General features: G+C 38.8%; 3 protein-coding genes across 8 annotated transcripts; 2 read left to right on the top strand and 1 right to left on the bottom strand.

Moving 5' to 3' along the window:
• The first annotated feature begins 355 nt into the window (after positions 1-355).
• On the top strand, positions 356-2,282 carry LOC137708712 (peroxisomal membrane protein 11A). 3 transcript variants are annotated; one of them, XM_068447848.2, is made up of 2 exons: positions 356-1,281; positions 1,986-2,282. In XM_068447848.2, the coding sequence occupies exon 1, from the start codon at positions 469-471 to the stop codon at positions 1,258-1,260; it is 792 nt and encodes a 263-aa protein (XP_068303949.1). In that variant the 5' UTR covers positions 356-468; the 3' UTR covers positions 1,261-1,281; positions 1,986-2,282. The 3 variants fall into 3 exon arrangements, with proteins under 3 accessions (XP_068303949.1, XP_068303956.1, XP_088542635.1); XM_068447855.2 differs by having other exon boundaries at positions 1,902-2,282; XM_088686509.1 differs by lacking the exon at positions 1,986-2,282 and adding an exon at positions 1,457-1,474.
• A 5,594-nt stretch (positions 2,283-7,876) lies between these two features.
• LOC137735944 (lysophospholipid acyltransferase LPEAT1) lies at positions 7,877-11,243 on the top strand. 3 transcript variants are annotated; one of them, XM_068475304.2, is made up of 9 exons: positions 7,877-8,764; positions 8,856-8,975; positions 9,122-9,159; positions 9,274-9,338; positions 9,533-9,601; positions 9,870-10,003; positions 10,173-10,313; positions 10,460-10,523; positions 10,847-11,243. In XM_068475304.2, exons 1-9 carry the CDS (start codon positions 8,261-8,263, stop codon positions 10,864-10,866), a joined length of 1,155 nt encoding a protein of 384 aa, XP_068331405.1. In that variant the 5' UTR covers positions 7,877-8,260; the 3' UTR covers positions 10,867-11,243. The 3 variants fall into 3 exon arrangements, with proteins under 3 accessions (XP_068331405.1, XP_068331412.1, XP_068331399.1); XM_068475311.2 differs by having other exon boundaries at positions 10,913-10,987; XM_068475298.2 differs by lacking the exon at positions 10,847-11,243 and having other exon boundaries at positions 10,460-10,817.
• Positions 11,244-11,407: 164 nt separating this feature from the next.
• LOC137735965 (deSI-like protein At4g17486) lies at positions 11,408-14,187 on the bottom strand. 2 transcript variants are annotated; one of them, XM_068475321.2, is made up of 5 exons: positions 13,719-14,001; positions 13,310-13,437; positions 12,939-13,194; positions 12,398-12,685; positions 11,408-11,881 (listed from the first exon to the last, which is right to left on the bottom strand). In XM_068475321.2, the coding sequence occupies exons 3-5, from the start codon at positions 13,144-13,146 to the stop codon at positions 11,637-11,639; spliced, it is 741 nt and encodes a 246-aa protein (XP_068331422.1). In that variant the 5' UTR covers positions 13,147-13,194; positions 13,310-13,437; positions 13,719-14,001; the 3' UTR covers positions 11,408-11,636. The 2 variants fall into 2 exon arrangements, with proteins under 2 accessions (XP_068331422.1, XP_068331419.1); XM_068475318.2 differs by lacking the exon at positions 13,310-13,437 and having other exon boundaries at positions 13,719-14,187.
• Positions 14,188-16,897: the final 2,710 nt, after the last annotated feature.

Genomic DNA, 16,897 nt, shown 5'->3' with positions numbered 1-16,897 from the left:
TTGGATAACTAAATGATCTTCGAATTAAATAATTTTTTTAAAAAAATAATCTTTAAATGAAGTTTATAAATTGAACAATTTCGATTATGTAGTTTATATTATAAAAATACATTATTCAAGGATGGTGAAATGTGATCACTCTCCGGTGTGAAGGACGCAAGTATGGAAAGATTCTACCTATTATATGACCATAAAAAGGTTATTGTCACATGTTCAAAAATGAAGCCCAATAACTAAAATATGGATCTACTGCGATCTCCTACTCATCTGAAAAGCCCGTCCACGAAACTCCCCAAAAAAAAAAAAGTTTCGGTGGCGCACGAATCAATAAAACAAGCTGACTGGTGGATACTGACGTATGGCGGTATGGGTTCCACAAGATAACGGTTTCCCGCGGAAACGGCAGCGTTTTGATACGACTAAGAACTTTTCCTCTGGTTCTCTCTCTCGCTCGGGCTCTGCATCTCCATGGACTCGAAAGCTTCAACAACCACGGCTCCATTACTGAACCAGCAAAACCGAATCAATCCACCGTCGAAGCCGAAGCAGAAGGACTTCCTGAACCACCTCGAAGCCTACCTCGCGAAGCGAGATGGCGTCGACAAGCTCCTTAAGATATCCCGGTACGCCACCAAGATCGTCCTCGCCTCCTCCGCCCTCCCCGAAACCCTCCCCCTAACGCAGCGGCTCAAGAGCTTCGAGTCGAGCGTCGGCATCAGCCGCAAGGCCTTCCGTTTAGGTAAGTTCGTCCAGGACGTCAACGCTCTGAGAAGCTCGAAATCGAAATTAGATTCGAATCAGGAGCTCGTACTCGCACTAATCGCCTACGGAGGCGAGGGATTGTACTTTTTCGTTGAGCAGTTCGTCTGGCTAGTCAAGTCGGGGTTGATCGATAAGAAGCACTCGCGGAATTTGCAGAAGATCAGCGCCTGGGCCGAGTTCATCGGATACGCCGGCAGCATCTCGTTGAAATTTAGGGATTTGAGTCGGATTTCGGAGGACGAAAGGTGTGTAAAATCGAGCATTGAGATCGCGATTATGAGGGGGAACGGGTGCGAGGAAGAGAAGGAGAAGTTGACTAAAGTATGTGAGAAGAAAATGATGAAGAGGTTGTCAGTGGTTCAAGATTCGGCGGACGCGTTAATGGCTTTGGCGGACATCCGGGACGGCGGCGGACCGTTCTTGGGGCCTCTTTCGATATCGCTGGCCGGGATGTTATCGGCTCTGATTAGCACTCACAAGAATTGGGTGTCTTGCTGAGATTCATGGCCTTTTTACAAGGTATGGTTGCTTGACACTTTCTTTGTTAATTTGTGCTGCAAATTGTAAGAGAATAAAATGTATGCAGATTGACACAGGCAATGGTTCAATAAGAATTCATTTTATAGCACATTCTGAATTCGTTAGCTCGTGAGTGCGAAAACTGAATTCTTTAGCTCGTAAGTGATTTTCGCAGGCCTTTTTTCTGAAAGATGAAAAATCAAATGAAGTGATGAACAACTTATTAGTAATGACTAACAAGAAGAACTTCAACAGATCGAAAACTCGTTGTTTGGTATCTTGACATTTGTGATGAATGCCAATAATGATGTGAACATTTCAAATTCGACATCTTCATTTTCCTTGAACATGACATGTTGAGTATTTTGGAGCAATATTGCCGAAAACATTTGTCCAAGAATCTGACTTTCGTAGGTCAAATCCGACTTTGATGCTGCTTAAAGTGCAACCGGAATTCATCCCTGACGATTCATCTTGTTCGTGCCCTGCTAAACCCGAAGTCTATGATTGCTTGCCTTTCGTTTCACGCAGTTACTACTGATTACCAATTACACTGCTCATATAGAATTGTTCTTTGATCTTTTTGAACTTGAATTTTCTTTGACATCTGATGAATGCAGTTCTTTCAAGAATACGGAAAATTGGTTTTACTAATGAGTTCAACTAGTTAACAGAGTGGCGAACAAGTACGCTCATCTCTCTAGGTCGATCCATCCATGGTTCGAGTTGTGCCTCCCGCAGTCATTTCTATCTGCAACTTTGCGGTTCCTCGTTGTATGCCAGTCGTGTGATGACAGAAACTGGATAGACGTTTTAGCTGTGAGCTTATTAGCAGACGTTTATGTTGAATATGTTCGGGTTCTCCATTTCCATTAACGTTTCAACTTAAGTGGCATTTTTCTGCGCCAAACCTATGTAGAGTTTATATGGTTTGTTCTGGAAAGCTGCGTTTGGTTGGTGAAAAAAGTGTTCGGGAATAGAAAACTTTTTTGTTTGGCGAACCGAACTCCGTTCTGGTTACGTTTTTTGCCTTGCTAGTATTTGAGAGCTGGATTGCTTCATCGGTTTTTTGCCTTATAACCCACGATTTTCATCGGTTTTGTTAAAAACTACCAAAATCATCATGAAACCTATTTTCGTTAAATTTTCCACAAACCATAAGATTCTTGAAAATCATGCATGGCCTTCTGGAGATGTTATGTTTTCCGCTAGTATTTTTCTATTTTTCCGTTCTCTAGCTTTCAAGTTCGGGACATTTATGGACCTAATAAATGGTCAAATTGCTCCCAAATAACTTATAACAATTTTCTTCTTGTGTACGCAAAATAACTTGTGAGAACTCAACAATCTCATTTTTTACAGAAATCGTGGTCTATAACCCACATTTAGACCTGGTTTGGTACTGAGGTGATTCTGAAAAAAGCTGTTGGGGAAAAACTCAGAGTACACAACTCTAACACAAGTGTTGGAGAGACAATACAAGTAAACAAATTACTTGTATTACACAAACAAAATATTACAACACAAACTATTAAGGACACTCTTGAGAAGTTATGACACTCACTCACTTTCTAGAGACAAACTCTAGATCACTCACACTACTACAAGACTATTCTTGCTTCTCACTCTCACTTGATTGCTTGCTTGCTTGATTACAAGCTTGCTTGGTTGGTTACTTGTTTATTTGTTGATACAAATGGTGTGGATGCCTTCTCCTTTTATAGGCATGGATGGAACCTTGGAGAAGCATGGACACACCATGCTAGAGATATCTAGATAATTCCACTAACTTCCTAAGTTAGAATTATCTACACTAATCTTGCATGTTGGTGGAAACCTCACCATTCTTCTAGACTCTTCCACCAACTTAAGAAACAACATTCTAGTCATTTCTACAAAGTACTACTTTAACTTGGATAATCTACCTAACCAACCTTAGTGAATGTTCTAGAATTCTTTATTCTAGATTTGTGTAGGTCCTTTAATGAGATAGGGTTGATTTCTTTAACACTCCCCCTCAACACCATCTCATTCTTTTCTTCATGCCGAGTTGATGACGAAGCTTTTTCTTGCATACCCATTTGCATGATATGGGTTTCACATCTCTTCGCTTTGGCACTGGATTCCAAGCTTGATTTAGTTTTGCTGCAGTGACCTCTTCTCCCAACTTTGAAGCACTCAGGTTCAACTGTTTCTTTTTCTATGGCTACGTTGGCATATTTAGGATTTTGCTTCCTGATTCTTGTTGACCTCCTTAGTTGTGATTGTGGAGTTAATACTTCCACTTCACTAGGTCTATCTTCTTCTGGTTGTTGATATATGTCAGCTTGCCAAGGGTTTTGGGGCACTGCTTGCTCAACATCATCACCATTAAGCGAATCCTCAGACTCATCTGGTTTCGACTGGATTCGAACAATTTGCTCCCCCATCTTTTGCTGCAACTTATCTTCTATCTCTCTTAAATTAGGCAACGCCTCTTTTTCTGAGGACCACCAAGAAGATGCTTCATCAAACACCACATCTCGTGATGTGTAACACCTTCCATTCGTAGGATCACAACATTTCCACCCTTTTCTTTGGCTGTCGTATCCCACAAAGATACATCGGACTGCCTTCTTGTCAAACTTGCTACGTAAATGACTTGGAACAAATACGTATCACACATAGCCAAAGACTCGAAAGTAACTAACTGTAGGTTTCATATCCCACAGTTTCTCAAAGGGTGAGACAAATTCTAACCTGGGTTGAGGAAGCCTGTTGATCACATAAGCTGCAGTTCTCATTGCTTTGGCCCAAAACCTTCCTGGTACATTCTTGGCATGGAGCATACTTCGACATATTTCTGCAAGATGCCGGTTCTTTCTTTCCGTTACGCCATTCTGTTGTGGCGTATAGGCACAGGTGAACTGGTGACGTATTCTACATTCTCGTAGATAATGGGAAAACTCATTCGAGGTATATTCTCCTCCATTATCTGTGCATATGCAACGGATCTTCTTTCCTACTTCTCCTTTAATTGTCTCCTTAAACTCTTTAAATTTTGAAAACGTTTCAGATTTTTCTTTCATAAAGAAAACCCACACATACCTCGAGAAGTCATCAATGAATGTCACCATGTACCGCATCCCACTTATCGATGGTTGCTTGACTGGCCCAAACACATCAGAATGAACCAACTCCAACGCCTTTTTCGCTTTAAACTTCGACTTTTCGTATGGTAGTTGATGTGTTTTACCATACTGGCATCCTACACAGACCGTGTCTGTTCTCACGTCAAGCTGAGGTAACCCCTTAAGCATTGACTTCTTCATCATCACATTTAGTTTGTGATAGCTAACGTGACCCAATCTCATGTGCCATAAATCTGCTGTCTCGTTCTTCCTTGTCTTGTCTATGTATGCAGTTTCTGCTGACATTACATAGACTGACTGCAGTCGCCGTCCCTCCATTGTTGGCGTCCCTAAGATCTTGAGGTATCGATACACTTTCACATCTCGTGGACCAAACAAGACATAGTTTCCCAATGACGTCAATTGCGGCACTGAAAGTAGATTTTTCTTCATACGTGGAACATGGTAGACATCTTGAAGCGGCACATGGTTAGTGTTGTATCGGGGCTCAATTATTGTCTTACCGATGTGACCAATCGGTAGCCTCGAGTCGTTAGTCGTCACCACTAAGCGGCCTCCTTTGTACTCAGTCAGACTTTGTAACTTTTTCTCATCACCTGTCATATGGTTTGAGCAGCCTGAATCCACGATCCAATCATTCTGGTAGTCAATCGACTCCAGACTTGTTGCTGTGAGAGCTGACTCTTTCTTCTCTGTAGCAATAGATGCTTCACCGTCCCATTCTTCCTCCAGGGCTAGAGACATAATGATGTCCCAATCATCTTCACTTTTCTTCTCTGAGTTGGCGACGTTACTTTCTGCAGGCCTTTTGAACCAGCAATCCTTCGCCATGTGGCCATTCTTTTGACAATTGTAACACTTGCCCTCAAATCTTTTATTATTCTGGGACTAACCACGGTTGTCGTGATACTTCAGAGCTCCCCCTGGCCGAGAACTCCCTCCTCCTTGATGACCTTTTTCCTTGTCACCATTTCTTTTAGATCCACCACCAGCATGCTACTTAAAGTTGCCTTTACTTTTGGTGTAGAGTGCTTCCTCCTCACCTTTTAACGAGACCCCTCCCATTTGCTTTGCCAAAGCTTCTTGATCGGCAAGCAAATTCTCGAACTCAACAAATGATGGTTGGGTCGGCCATCCTTGTACAGCGGCAACGAAGCCTCGATATTCGGGTCTCAATCCATGGATAATTATTCTTTTTATCCTGGATTCTACAATGGCAGCACTAGGATCTAATTCAGAAATTTCACGGCAAATAGACTTTACCTTGTGGAAATAGTGCGCAATCGTCATGTCCCTTTGGGCCACTGATAATAACTCGTTTTCGAGAAGCTACAGTCTTGTATCGTTCCTCTTTGAAAAGAGTGTGGCGAAGGTGTCCCATGCTTCTTTTGGTGTCTTGGCCTTCCGTATGTGCTCTAACATGTCATCTTCAACTGTAGTTTTTAAGGCAAACATGGCCTTACCTGCCTTGTTCTTCCACTTCCTCAAAGCGCTGCTGGGGTCTTCTTCTGGCTGCGTAACTTCATTACCGCCGACGACATCCCAAAGATCTTGGCCTTGTAGGTAAGACTCCATACACGTCGCCCACGTGTTGTAATTTTTGTTGTTCAACTTCTTGATTCCTCCAACAACTTGAAGATCTCCCATCGTGTCGGCAGAGCTTCGATAAGCCAAACAAGATTAACAAATAATCTTGCGAAGTACTAAACTTCTCATGATTCTCAAAAGCTTCAATAAAGACGGTCCCTGATCGTACAGCTTTGATACCAATTGTTGGGGAAAAACTCAGAGTACACAACTCTAACAAAAGTGTTGGAGAGACAATACAAGTAAACAAATTACTTGTATTACACAAACAAAATATTACAACACAAACTATTAAGGACACTCTTGAGAAGCTATGACACTCACTCACCTTCTAGAGACAAACTCTAGATCACTCACACTACTACAAGACTATTCTTGCTTCTCACTCTCACTTGATTGCTTGCTTGCTTGATTACAAGCTTGCTTGGTTGGTTACTTGTTTATTTGTTGATACAAATGGTGTGGATGCCTTCTCCTTTTATAGGCATGGATGGAACCTTGGAGAAGCATGGACACACCATGCTAGAGATATCTAGATAATTCCACTAACTTCCTAAGCTAGAATTATCTACACTAATCTTGCATGTTGGTGGAAACCTCACCATTCTTCTAGACTCTTCCACCAACTTAAGAAACAACATTCTAGTCATTTCTACAAAGTACTACTTTAACTTGAATAATCTACCTAACCAACCTTAGTGAATGTTCTAGAATTCTTTATTCTAGATTTGTGTAGGTCCTTTAATGAGATAGGGTTGATTTCTTTAAAAAAAGCTACTATAAAAAAAAGCTGGGAGCTGTTTTTGTGTTTGGTAAACACTCAGCTTCAGTTTTTTTTCACAGTTTTGGATGAAAAAAAGCCAAAAACAAGAAACTGCAAAACCTAGCTTTGAAAAACCGACTTTTTCACATCAGTTTTACATAAAAGTTTACTAAACACTCTAATACTGCTTTTTTTTTTTTTTTCAAAAGCATTTTTACAAAAAAGTTTACCAAACACTCTGTTGCTTTATTTCACAGCTGCTTATTCTCACAGCCCAGCAGAAGCAGCTTTTTTTCAAAGCACAGTAATACCAAACCATGCATACTCTGCTCTGACTCTCTGACTACACATATATATATATATATATATATATTTAGGGTTTAATTTGAATTGAAATAAATACCTTCACGTGAAAGTCATGGGAGTTTATGTAAAGGAAAACTAATGAAAATGACTTAAAAATTTTAAGTTTTAATGATAATGACAAAATAAATGGTAAAGTGAATAATATCAGTATTGACTTTTTAGTGTAAAAATATAGTTTTTCTTTAAAGTGAACTGTATCATGAATTTTTTATTAAAACCCCCTTTATCTAACTAGAGACTAATGAAAATTTAGGATTGTACTTTAATTGCTTTCTGCTTTTTTTTTCAAAGAACAGCAATACCAAACCATGCATACTCTGCTCTGACTCTCTGACTACATTTATTTATATATATATATATATATTTAGGGTTTAATTTGAATTGAAATAAATACCTTCACGTGAAAGTCATGGGAGTTTATGTAAAGGAAAACTAATGAAAATAACTTAAAAATTTTAAGTTTTAATGATAATGACAAAATAAATGGTAAAGTGAATAGTATCAGTATTGACCTTTTAGTGTAAAAATATAATTTTTCGTTAAAATGAACTGTATCATGAATTTTTTATTAAAACCCCCTTTATCTAACGAGAGACTAATGAAAATTTAGGATTGTACTTTAATTGCTCACAAGATTTAGTGATTTACACGGAATGATAAAAAAGTTGGCCTAAAATCTACTTTAGTGGCGACTTTGTCAATCATCGACTAATGGGCCATTTGGCCCAACAAGGAGGGAGTCCAAATCATATCACGACAATGACACTATCCACTTGGCTGGCTTCATCGATTCATCATCGGACACGCCACAATTCGGCAACATTTCCGTTCCTTCTCGGATTGTAAATACTCCTGCGTATGTCCGACTCTTCTTCCTGGTGCCATTTTTATTTATTTCTTTCTTTCTTTATCTCGGGGGTGATTAATAATTAATTAATCAATAAAAAATAAGAGGGGAATTTGGACGTGCAGCAACCAGCAAGCTCTCACCCCCCGCGCAACCACAATCTACCCGCCGGTCCACATTACTCATCTTTCCCAGATCTACACACTCCAATACGCCATCGTTTCGATGGCCGTTCACTAAAACCCGCCAGGCTCCGACTCCCCCCCCAGTTACTTCTTTTTGCTCATGGAGTCCGAACTCAAAGACCTCAATTCCCATCCTGCCAAGCCGGACCGCGACGACGGTCCGGCGCCCAAGGACGATCGACCGCTCCTCAAATCCGACACGAACTCCTCGGTCTCCGCCGAGGAGCTCCAGGAGCTTGAGAAGAAATGCGCGGCGTACGTGCGACGCGATGTGTACGGCACCATGGGACGCGGCGGATTACCGGTGAAGGAGAAGGTGCTGCTAGGGCTCGCGCTGGTGACTCTGGTTCCGATACGGGTGGTGCTGGCCACGACGGTGTTGGTGCTGTACTACTTGATTTGCCGGATTTGCACGCTCTTCAAAGTCCCCAATCGCGATGAGCAGGAGCAGGAGGATTACGCGCACATGGGCGGATGGCGGCGGGCGGTGATTGTCCAATGCGGCCGCGCCTTATCCAGAGTTATGCTCGTCGTCTTCGGCTTCTATTGGATCAGCGAAACCTATCGAATATCATTGGATTCGGACCCCAAACCCGCCGCCCAGGTACTCTCTCTCACCGTTTCTCTCTCTAAAGCATGAAAATTGATTTCGTGAGATTTTGAGTGGTAAATTTTGATGTTAAATTTTTGGTTAGGGAAAAGATGGGGGCGAAGAGAAGGAGCCTGAAAGGCCAGGGGCGATTATATCGAATCACGTTTCGTATTTGGATATCTTGTATCACATGTCTAATTCGTTTCCGAGCTTCGTTGCCAAGGTTCGCCACTGTCTTCACTTGTTCTTACTAATTTTATCGCTCTGGGATGTGAATTTTGATTGAAAGATGTTCCATTTTTATCTGTCTCGACCTATTATCTATGTATTGATTCCCATTTTTTGTTATCCTGGATTTTGTTGGTGAAGAGATCGGTGGCAAAACTTCCTCTAGTAGGCCTCATCAGGTTGGTTGCATTCACTTTCGCTTCCTTTAGTTTCATCATGTTTCTGAAAATCTCTAGTTTATCTGTCACCATAGTATTCCGTCAATTCATTTTTCGGATTGTTAATTTTGACAGCAAGTGCCTGGGTTGTGTCTATGTTCAGCGGGAGTCAAAGTCATCAGACTTCAAGGGAGTTGCAGGTACATAAATTATGGGTGTTCCCTGCTTTTGCTAGTTTTGTAAACACTCGTAATGTGTACACCGTAACTCATGTGTTATTGGTGGTATCTAAGTTGAGAACTTTGATCGATCACAAGTGGATTATATAACGAGTTTTCGATTGTATTACTTATATAGCAATGTTGGTTGATCAATAAATGGATGTCATGTGCAGGTGCCGTGACTGAAAGAGTTAAAGAAGCACATCAGAATAAATCTGCCCCACCAATAATGCTTTTCCCAGGTTATAGTTTTAAACACTCTATTATAAGAAAGCCCAATTAGAGTTTTCAGCTGTCCTTCGACTCGTATTTACCAATTTAATTTTATCTTGATTGAGGCTTTCTGGCAGCATATGTAATTAAATGATATTGGTGATGCTTATAGCTTTGCATTTGTTTTCCATCCATACTGAAAACTGATCTGCGATTCATTTTTTAGCAGATGTGCGTTATGTTGTCAGTCATGCTTATACTACTGTTGTTATTTATTTATCTTAAATCTTTCTACAGAGGGCACTACTACAAACGGAGACTTTCTTCTGCCATTCAAGACGGGAGCATTTCTGGCAAAAGCTCCGGTTCTTCCGGTGATTCTTAGGTATCCTTACCACAGATTTAGTCCTGCATGGGACTCGATATCTGGGGTGAGTGTTTCTTAAACAATTTCCATGAACACGTAGAGAGAAAATGCATATTATGCATGATAATTATACATAATACAAATCATAAGGATTCAATATCAGGCATATAGACTGTTTTCCTTTCATTCTTCCGGGCTTCTAATTTTAGTTACCTTATTTACTTTATTTCCAGGTGCGCCATGTGATATTTCTCCTCTGTCAATTTGTAAATCACATAGAGGTCACAAGGTTACCTGTTTATTACCCCTCACAAGAAGAAAAGGATGATCCAAAACTCTATGCTAGTAACGTCAGAAGAATGATGGCCAGTGAGGTATATGTTTCCCCTTGAAAGTATATTACGAAACCAAGTTTACATCCTTTTCTCGCTTGAGAGCGTGACCAACTCGGTAGATATTAATCAAGCGACCTCCTGGTGTTTGTAACTTGATTCCATCTATGTTTCTGTTTTATACACAGGGCAACATGACTCTAGCAGATATTGGACTTGCTGAGAAGCGGGTGTATCATTCTGCTCTTAATGGTAATAATAGCCATCCTAGTGTTTTGCATCAGAAAGACGATTGATAAATTTCAGGGCCTCGCTCCCAAATGATATCTCGTCGCTGTTGAGTTTCCTAGTTTTCGTTCATGATTGCACAAGCCACAGTGAGGGGTGGTCGTCATCAGTATTGATGTGCCATGGTGTGCAATTATTAACTTGTAATACCATGCTTATGGAAACCGTGGCCTTTAACGCTAAAGCATCGAAATATTTGTATTCTCACCATGTTAAAATGCATTACAACCCCTATCGAAGAAACTTTGCGCCTGTTGATCTGAAGCCTCTCTTTCATGTTCATGCAGGTTTGTTTTCCCAATGCTAATTCGGACCGTCATCTGTATATTCATGTATGATTCTATTTGTTGTAGGGAAATATTAAAATTGATGTGGAATGCTGAAGAATTATTTTTGGTCGGGTAAGTTGAAACGGTATTTTTACGATGCATGCTGTTGTGGATTTAAGCTGGCATTCCTAAAGCAGGTGTTTTCCGGTGGCTCTACGTTCTCTCAGTTAATGGAGGATGGAATGGGTTCGCGGAAGTCGATTTATCTCGACGAGCTGGGCTGGTACATGTATTTGCTGTGATTTTGTTTCACCAGTAAAAAGCTCTTATCTTGGTAGAGCCTAATGGTGCTAACGTGTGATGTATCTCAATCTGATCCTTTCTAGTGCAAAATTAACAAAGATTTTACTCTGAACCCTCTCTCTCTCTCTCTCTCCCCACTCCGAATCGATTATAAACGTTTTTTTTTCTTTGCGGTGAATAAATTAAGATAAAGGATCTAATTGAAAATCGATAGAAGTGGCGCCATAAAAATCACTTCGCACGATTTTCGCGAAAAAGAAAACATATTGAAAAGACTAGATGAAATGATTTAGCAATTTCTTCATGCAAACTTATAGTTACAACGGTCATAAACATCAGTCAACAAACCTGGGAGAACACAAACAATCTGAGTGACGGCAGCCTTCAATTACTGACGCTCGCAAAAAACTCTCGCAACAAGTTCGAAATTCCCCTAATTGCTAGGTCATCAAACTAGATTCAAATTACAATTGGGGGCGTAAGAGCAAGTCTTCCAAACACTTTCTCACCTTTCTTTCAACGAACCATTCAACGACCTTCGCAATTCCCATGGCGGTAAGCAGCCTTTCAGGGGCGACTGCAGAAATAACGAAGATGATGATAATTGCTTCTGCCTCATCGAGATGGAAGACAGGCAACTGAAGGTGCTTCTCAAGCTCCTCTTCTCGCTGTCGTATGGTTGGCAGTTTGGGTCGTGTTGTACAGCGGAAATCTTCAGAGATTCCGGAAGTACGCAGTTGCATACTGAACCTACCACATATCAATTACATGGAACAGAGTTAATTTACCTTTGCAAATCACTGCTTTTTCCACCATTCATTATAAATTTGAATCTTGATTCGATCCCGGGTAAGACCTTAAAACATGCATGACTTAAGCCGTTCTCTTAGGACGATACTTATTATCAGAATGATGACTCTAATCATTTACAAAGTACTAAAGAAACTTAATTGCAACCAAAACAAGTATTCTAGCAAAGAACCGGGACAATTAGTCATTTACCTGGAACATGTTTGAAGGGTTCTAAAAGTTCTAATGTCTATATATCTCTCGCTAACACAGCATGCTTATACGTGCCATTGAAAGCAAAGGTAAAGGAAATCTCTCTGACTGAAGGTACACCCTATATTTATGAAGTACTCAAGTAATCCTATCAAAAGTCATACCGGTGATACCATATAACACTGTTTTATGGGGCAGGCAGAGACAACAAATAAAGGACTATGTAACTAGCAACCCTTAAAAGAGTGCGTGAAAAGAGGATACCTATTCTTGCCAGTCGATTCACCCATTTAGGAATTGATTTTCCAGTGAGCTTGCGACAAATATCCCTGCAGAAATGGTTGCAGTTCTTGACAATCAGGTGATATGTATCACCGTTATAGCTCAAAGACTGGCGCTCCATAAACTCTCGAACCTGAGTAGGGTCCAAGCATGTTGTTCCGATTAAAATAGACTTCCTGAACTTGAACCCTGGGCATTGGCGAGGTTCAACCTCAAAAACGCCACTTGTAGGGTAGTCATGTGCTCCGAATGCATATTCTACACCATGAACTGCATAATGAAAATGGACTATCATAAACCCTGAACTTCACTTGATCGAAACAACGTAGAACGAAGAATAACAAGTTTATAGTAATTCGATAATCTATTGTGCCAAAACTTCAGAACCGCCAAAACTAGATAGAATTGAGCAAAACAAGAAGACATACAACATGTAAAATCCCCAACAAACAAAAACACAGTTCAGCTTAAGTTTAGGCGGATAATATGAAATGCAGACTGCCTAAACAGAAGATAAGCTTACCTTCAACACCAGAGTGAAAAATTCCAAAGCCTGCCCAATAGACATAGCCATTCATGGGAGTCAAATCATATACATTGAGATAAACTGGTGCTTTTCCTGATTCAGCGTTATCGGACTTTGATTTGGGAAATATACAAAAACGTCCCACTGATTTGGTTTTCAATTGAAGCGGGGAAATGGAACTCCATCTCTTTAACTCAAATTTCATGTTTCCTTAATAAGTATAACCAGAATGCACTCAATGCTTGCCTCCGGCCTATGAATTTGGGTAAACATAAAAGCCATTAGAACCCAAAGGGATGAAATGCAGTGGCATTAAAAACAAAACCTCAACACAAACTGCATATGTACAAATATATCGTCTTTCTTACCACAAAAGCGATATTTTAAACTACTCTAATCTGCGTGAATTGCAACTACTTCGTTGACCAGAGTTGCAGCATTATATTCAACAGGCTCCAGTGCAGATCTCAGAGTATACAGTCAGATCTCGTTTCAACTAGTGGAGAGGAAGCAGAGAAATTCGTAACCAAAACTAACAAATAAATAAGCTTTTTATTTTAAAAACTGTGTAAGAAATGTTCATTGTTAGTAGAAAAAAGTGAAATTTTACAGCAGCCATTGTCAAAACTCAGTGAATCATAATTCCCACTTGTTTGTTCGTTTTCCCGAGTTCTCTCAGCTACCATACAGGACCCAGAAGATAAATTCGAGGCCCAGACGAAATTATTGAAGAAAAAAAACTGGAAGGAATTGAAGTTCTTTAACTGTGGAACTCACCGATTCGCAGAGGAGAGCCATTGGAGCCCAGCAAAACCCAACCTCCTTGAACACTAAACAGCTGCGTTTCTGTATTTCCAGAGCTCAGAAATGCCAACAGCCGCTGTTAAATGGAAGGTTTTTGTATTCTGCTGGAACCTACTCTGTATTTTTCAATTCTAATTTCGCAAAAAAAGAGGAAAATACGAAACGAGAGAGAGAGAGAGAGAGAGAGAGCGTGAAATTGCCGAAAAATGGAAATTGAAGTGTTAGAGTCGGAGGCCAGAGTATTTTGGGAAAAGTACGTGTTTTTGAGTGAAAGAAAGTGGTCACCTTTTTATTACGGTGGGTTTGGAATCTCGTTGGATATAACTAATTCACGTTTTATAATATCAAAAACGACAAATTTTAGTTGATGTTTAATTTAAACAAGACGATTGTCTAAATTACGACAAAAAGAATTTGAATTTTTATTCAAGCGGCATTGACCAACTAGTCACCAATCCTCCTTATTTGCAATTCTAGTCTACGTTTGATAACAAAGTACGTTATTTAATACATAATTAACCTTACTATAAACACATTTTGAAAATGCAGAATATTAATCATTATATTTGAGTATCTAACAACAAATTCCACATCAAGAAAAATTAAAAAAAAAAATGAAATTTTCATATTGGATCGAATTTTAATGGACATTCATAGTAACTACCCTTCTTCAACGGATTGGTGAGTCGTCGTTTTCTCCTTGTATTTTCTTGTGGGATATGATTGGTCATCATTTGGGTTAAAGAGTTTAATTAACTCCGAAAGCTAAAATTACATATATGAAATAAATAACTTAGTGTAATATTTTTTTTCCTTTTTACCTGATAAAAAAAATTGGATGTTGAGGAGTCAACATCAACATGTTACATGTAGCAATTATTAATTGTGTTTTTTTATAATATTTGCAGCCAAAGAGAAAGACAATTTGGTCAATGTGACTTTTGAGTAATAAGCTTAAGGGAAAAACAAAATTAGAAAAGAAACAATAACACAAAACAAACCCGTGAGAAAATTTTTAATGTGTTAGGAACATGGTGTGGTAGACAAATGTCTTAATACAATTGGTTGGAAAATTGAAAAATAAAATTTTCAATCACTTGTATTATTACACTTAGTATATCGGACCATGCTCACAGCATACTGAAAAATCTCTCCAAACCCATAAATTAAATGTCACATCTCGGCTCGGGGCGGATCACATCCCGGGCCCGCTCTACCACCGTAGCACGATATTGTCCGTTTTGGGCTTACCATTCCCTCACGGTTTTGTTTTTGGGAACTCACGAGCAACTTCCCAGTGGGTCACCCATCATGGGATTGTTCTAGCCCCCTTCTCGCTTAACTTCGGAGTTCCTACGAAACCCGAAGCCAGTGAGCTCCCAAAAGGCCTCGTGCTAGGTAAGGATGAGAATATATATTTAAGGATCACTCCCCTGGGCGATGTGGGATGTCACATTAAACCACATGTGAAATGAGGAAATGTGTTTAAGTTTATACTAAACTCCATGATTAGAAAATAAAATAATACTTCTTTTAAGAAAGCCACTTCCTTTATTTGTGAAAAGAATAGATGATTTAATCCAAGAACAAAGAGAGCAATGATTGTGGGGTTTAGCAAGAGCTCTTGAATCGATTGAAGTTGAAAATTGAATAATAAATTTTTAAAATTATGATTATGGTCAAAAAAAAAAAAAAAATTAAAACTAGATGGCGATTGGCGATTACATTAAATTTGAAGATTGATGATAGCGAAGTTACTTATATAGATAAACTTGACGAAAATGACTAATAGTACAACACAAGTGCATATTTGAGGACTAAATGGTTCAATACTGATACTTAGGTACCAAAATCAGGAACCATTGCGATAATAAATTCTATAACTTTTTCGAGGAAAAAGGAACTGTAATTTTATAACTAATTGTCAATTTAATTACTGTAATTCTATAAATTCAAATTCATTTTCCTCATGTCGTAGTTTGTATTAGATTAAAGTAAATTATTTCTTAAAAAAAACATTAAAGTCAATATTGAGACTTATGTAGGTCTTGAAGGATGGACTAATCCTTTGAATCCGGTAACAACATGTATCATCTCTCTATAACAAAGTTATCTTCCAAACCTTTCAATCAATCGATACTACTTCCGAACACAGCTTCGCTTTAACCCAAGCAATTTCTTAAAAACTCGCTTCAGATATAAAATTTTGAATATATAAACTTACTTTTGTTATTTCTAATAATATAGTTCGATAACAATTCACTTCTTTTAAAGCGTGCCCGGGTCGTTGAAGACTTGTGTGGGTGTCTAATATAATTGAAGTGCAACAGTAGTTGCCAGCTTGTTTTTATATGCACTGATTTGAAGGCTAGCACGGACATCCTGGGGTTCCATCAACGTTCAACACCACTTCTCATTAAATATCAGCACTCAAATATCTACATAATTAATAAACCAATAAAACTTGACCAAAAAAAATTAAATAAACCATAATTGAAGTGAAATATAAATGTCCCATCATGGATATTTTCAAGTTTGAACAATCTTTTCTCATTTATAATAATATAAATCTGTTACAAATAAGAACGATCCACCAATTTAGAATTAAATTTATATCAACATAATCTCAACTATGAAGAATTTTTTTTTTTTTTTTTGAATAACGATATTGTTTTTATTTGCATAGAGAAATCTCACATCATCCTTTATAGCTCCTAAGACATTTATCAGTTAGATAATTATATTTTGCATTGCATTATTAATTTATGGGTTACAATATATTTCAAACGGATTTTGATATGTTTTGAATTTTAACGAGTATGTTATATCATGTGGTGGTATAATGGTCACAATAAAATCACTCATGAGTTATATCAGTGCTGTCACTTTTTATATATATATATTTTTTTTTGTTGACATTGATATCAGTTAAATGACGATCAAATAACACGTTGGTCTAATTCATAATATATATATATATATGGTGGTCCACCATTTCGGAAGCTGAAAGACTTACAGAAGCATTTTAGTTTATTCCTAATTACTATAGTGCGATTAACCAATGTTAGGAATCAAACTCATGGTGTGTCATGTGGAATACGGTCTGGAATTCGTCCCCAATCACTGATTACCCAGTGACGATTAGTTTGATT

The sequence above is a fragment of the Pyrus communis genome, chromosome 15 (assembly GCF_041283825.1).
Source record: "Pyrus communis isolate YQ-2024b chromosome 15, ASM4128382v1, whole genome shotgun sequence".
Taxonomy (NCBI): domain Eukaryota; kingdom Viridiplantae; phylum Streptophyta; class Magnoliopsida; order Rosales; family Rosaceae; genus Pyrus; species Pyrus communis.
This window is presented reverse-complemented; position numbering and strand designations above follow the sequence as displayed.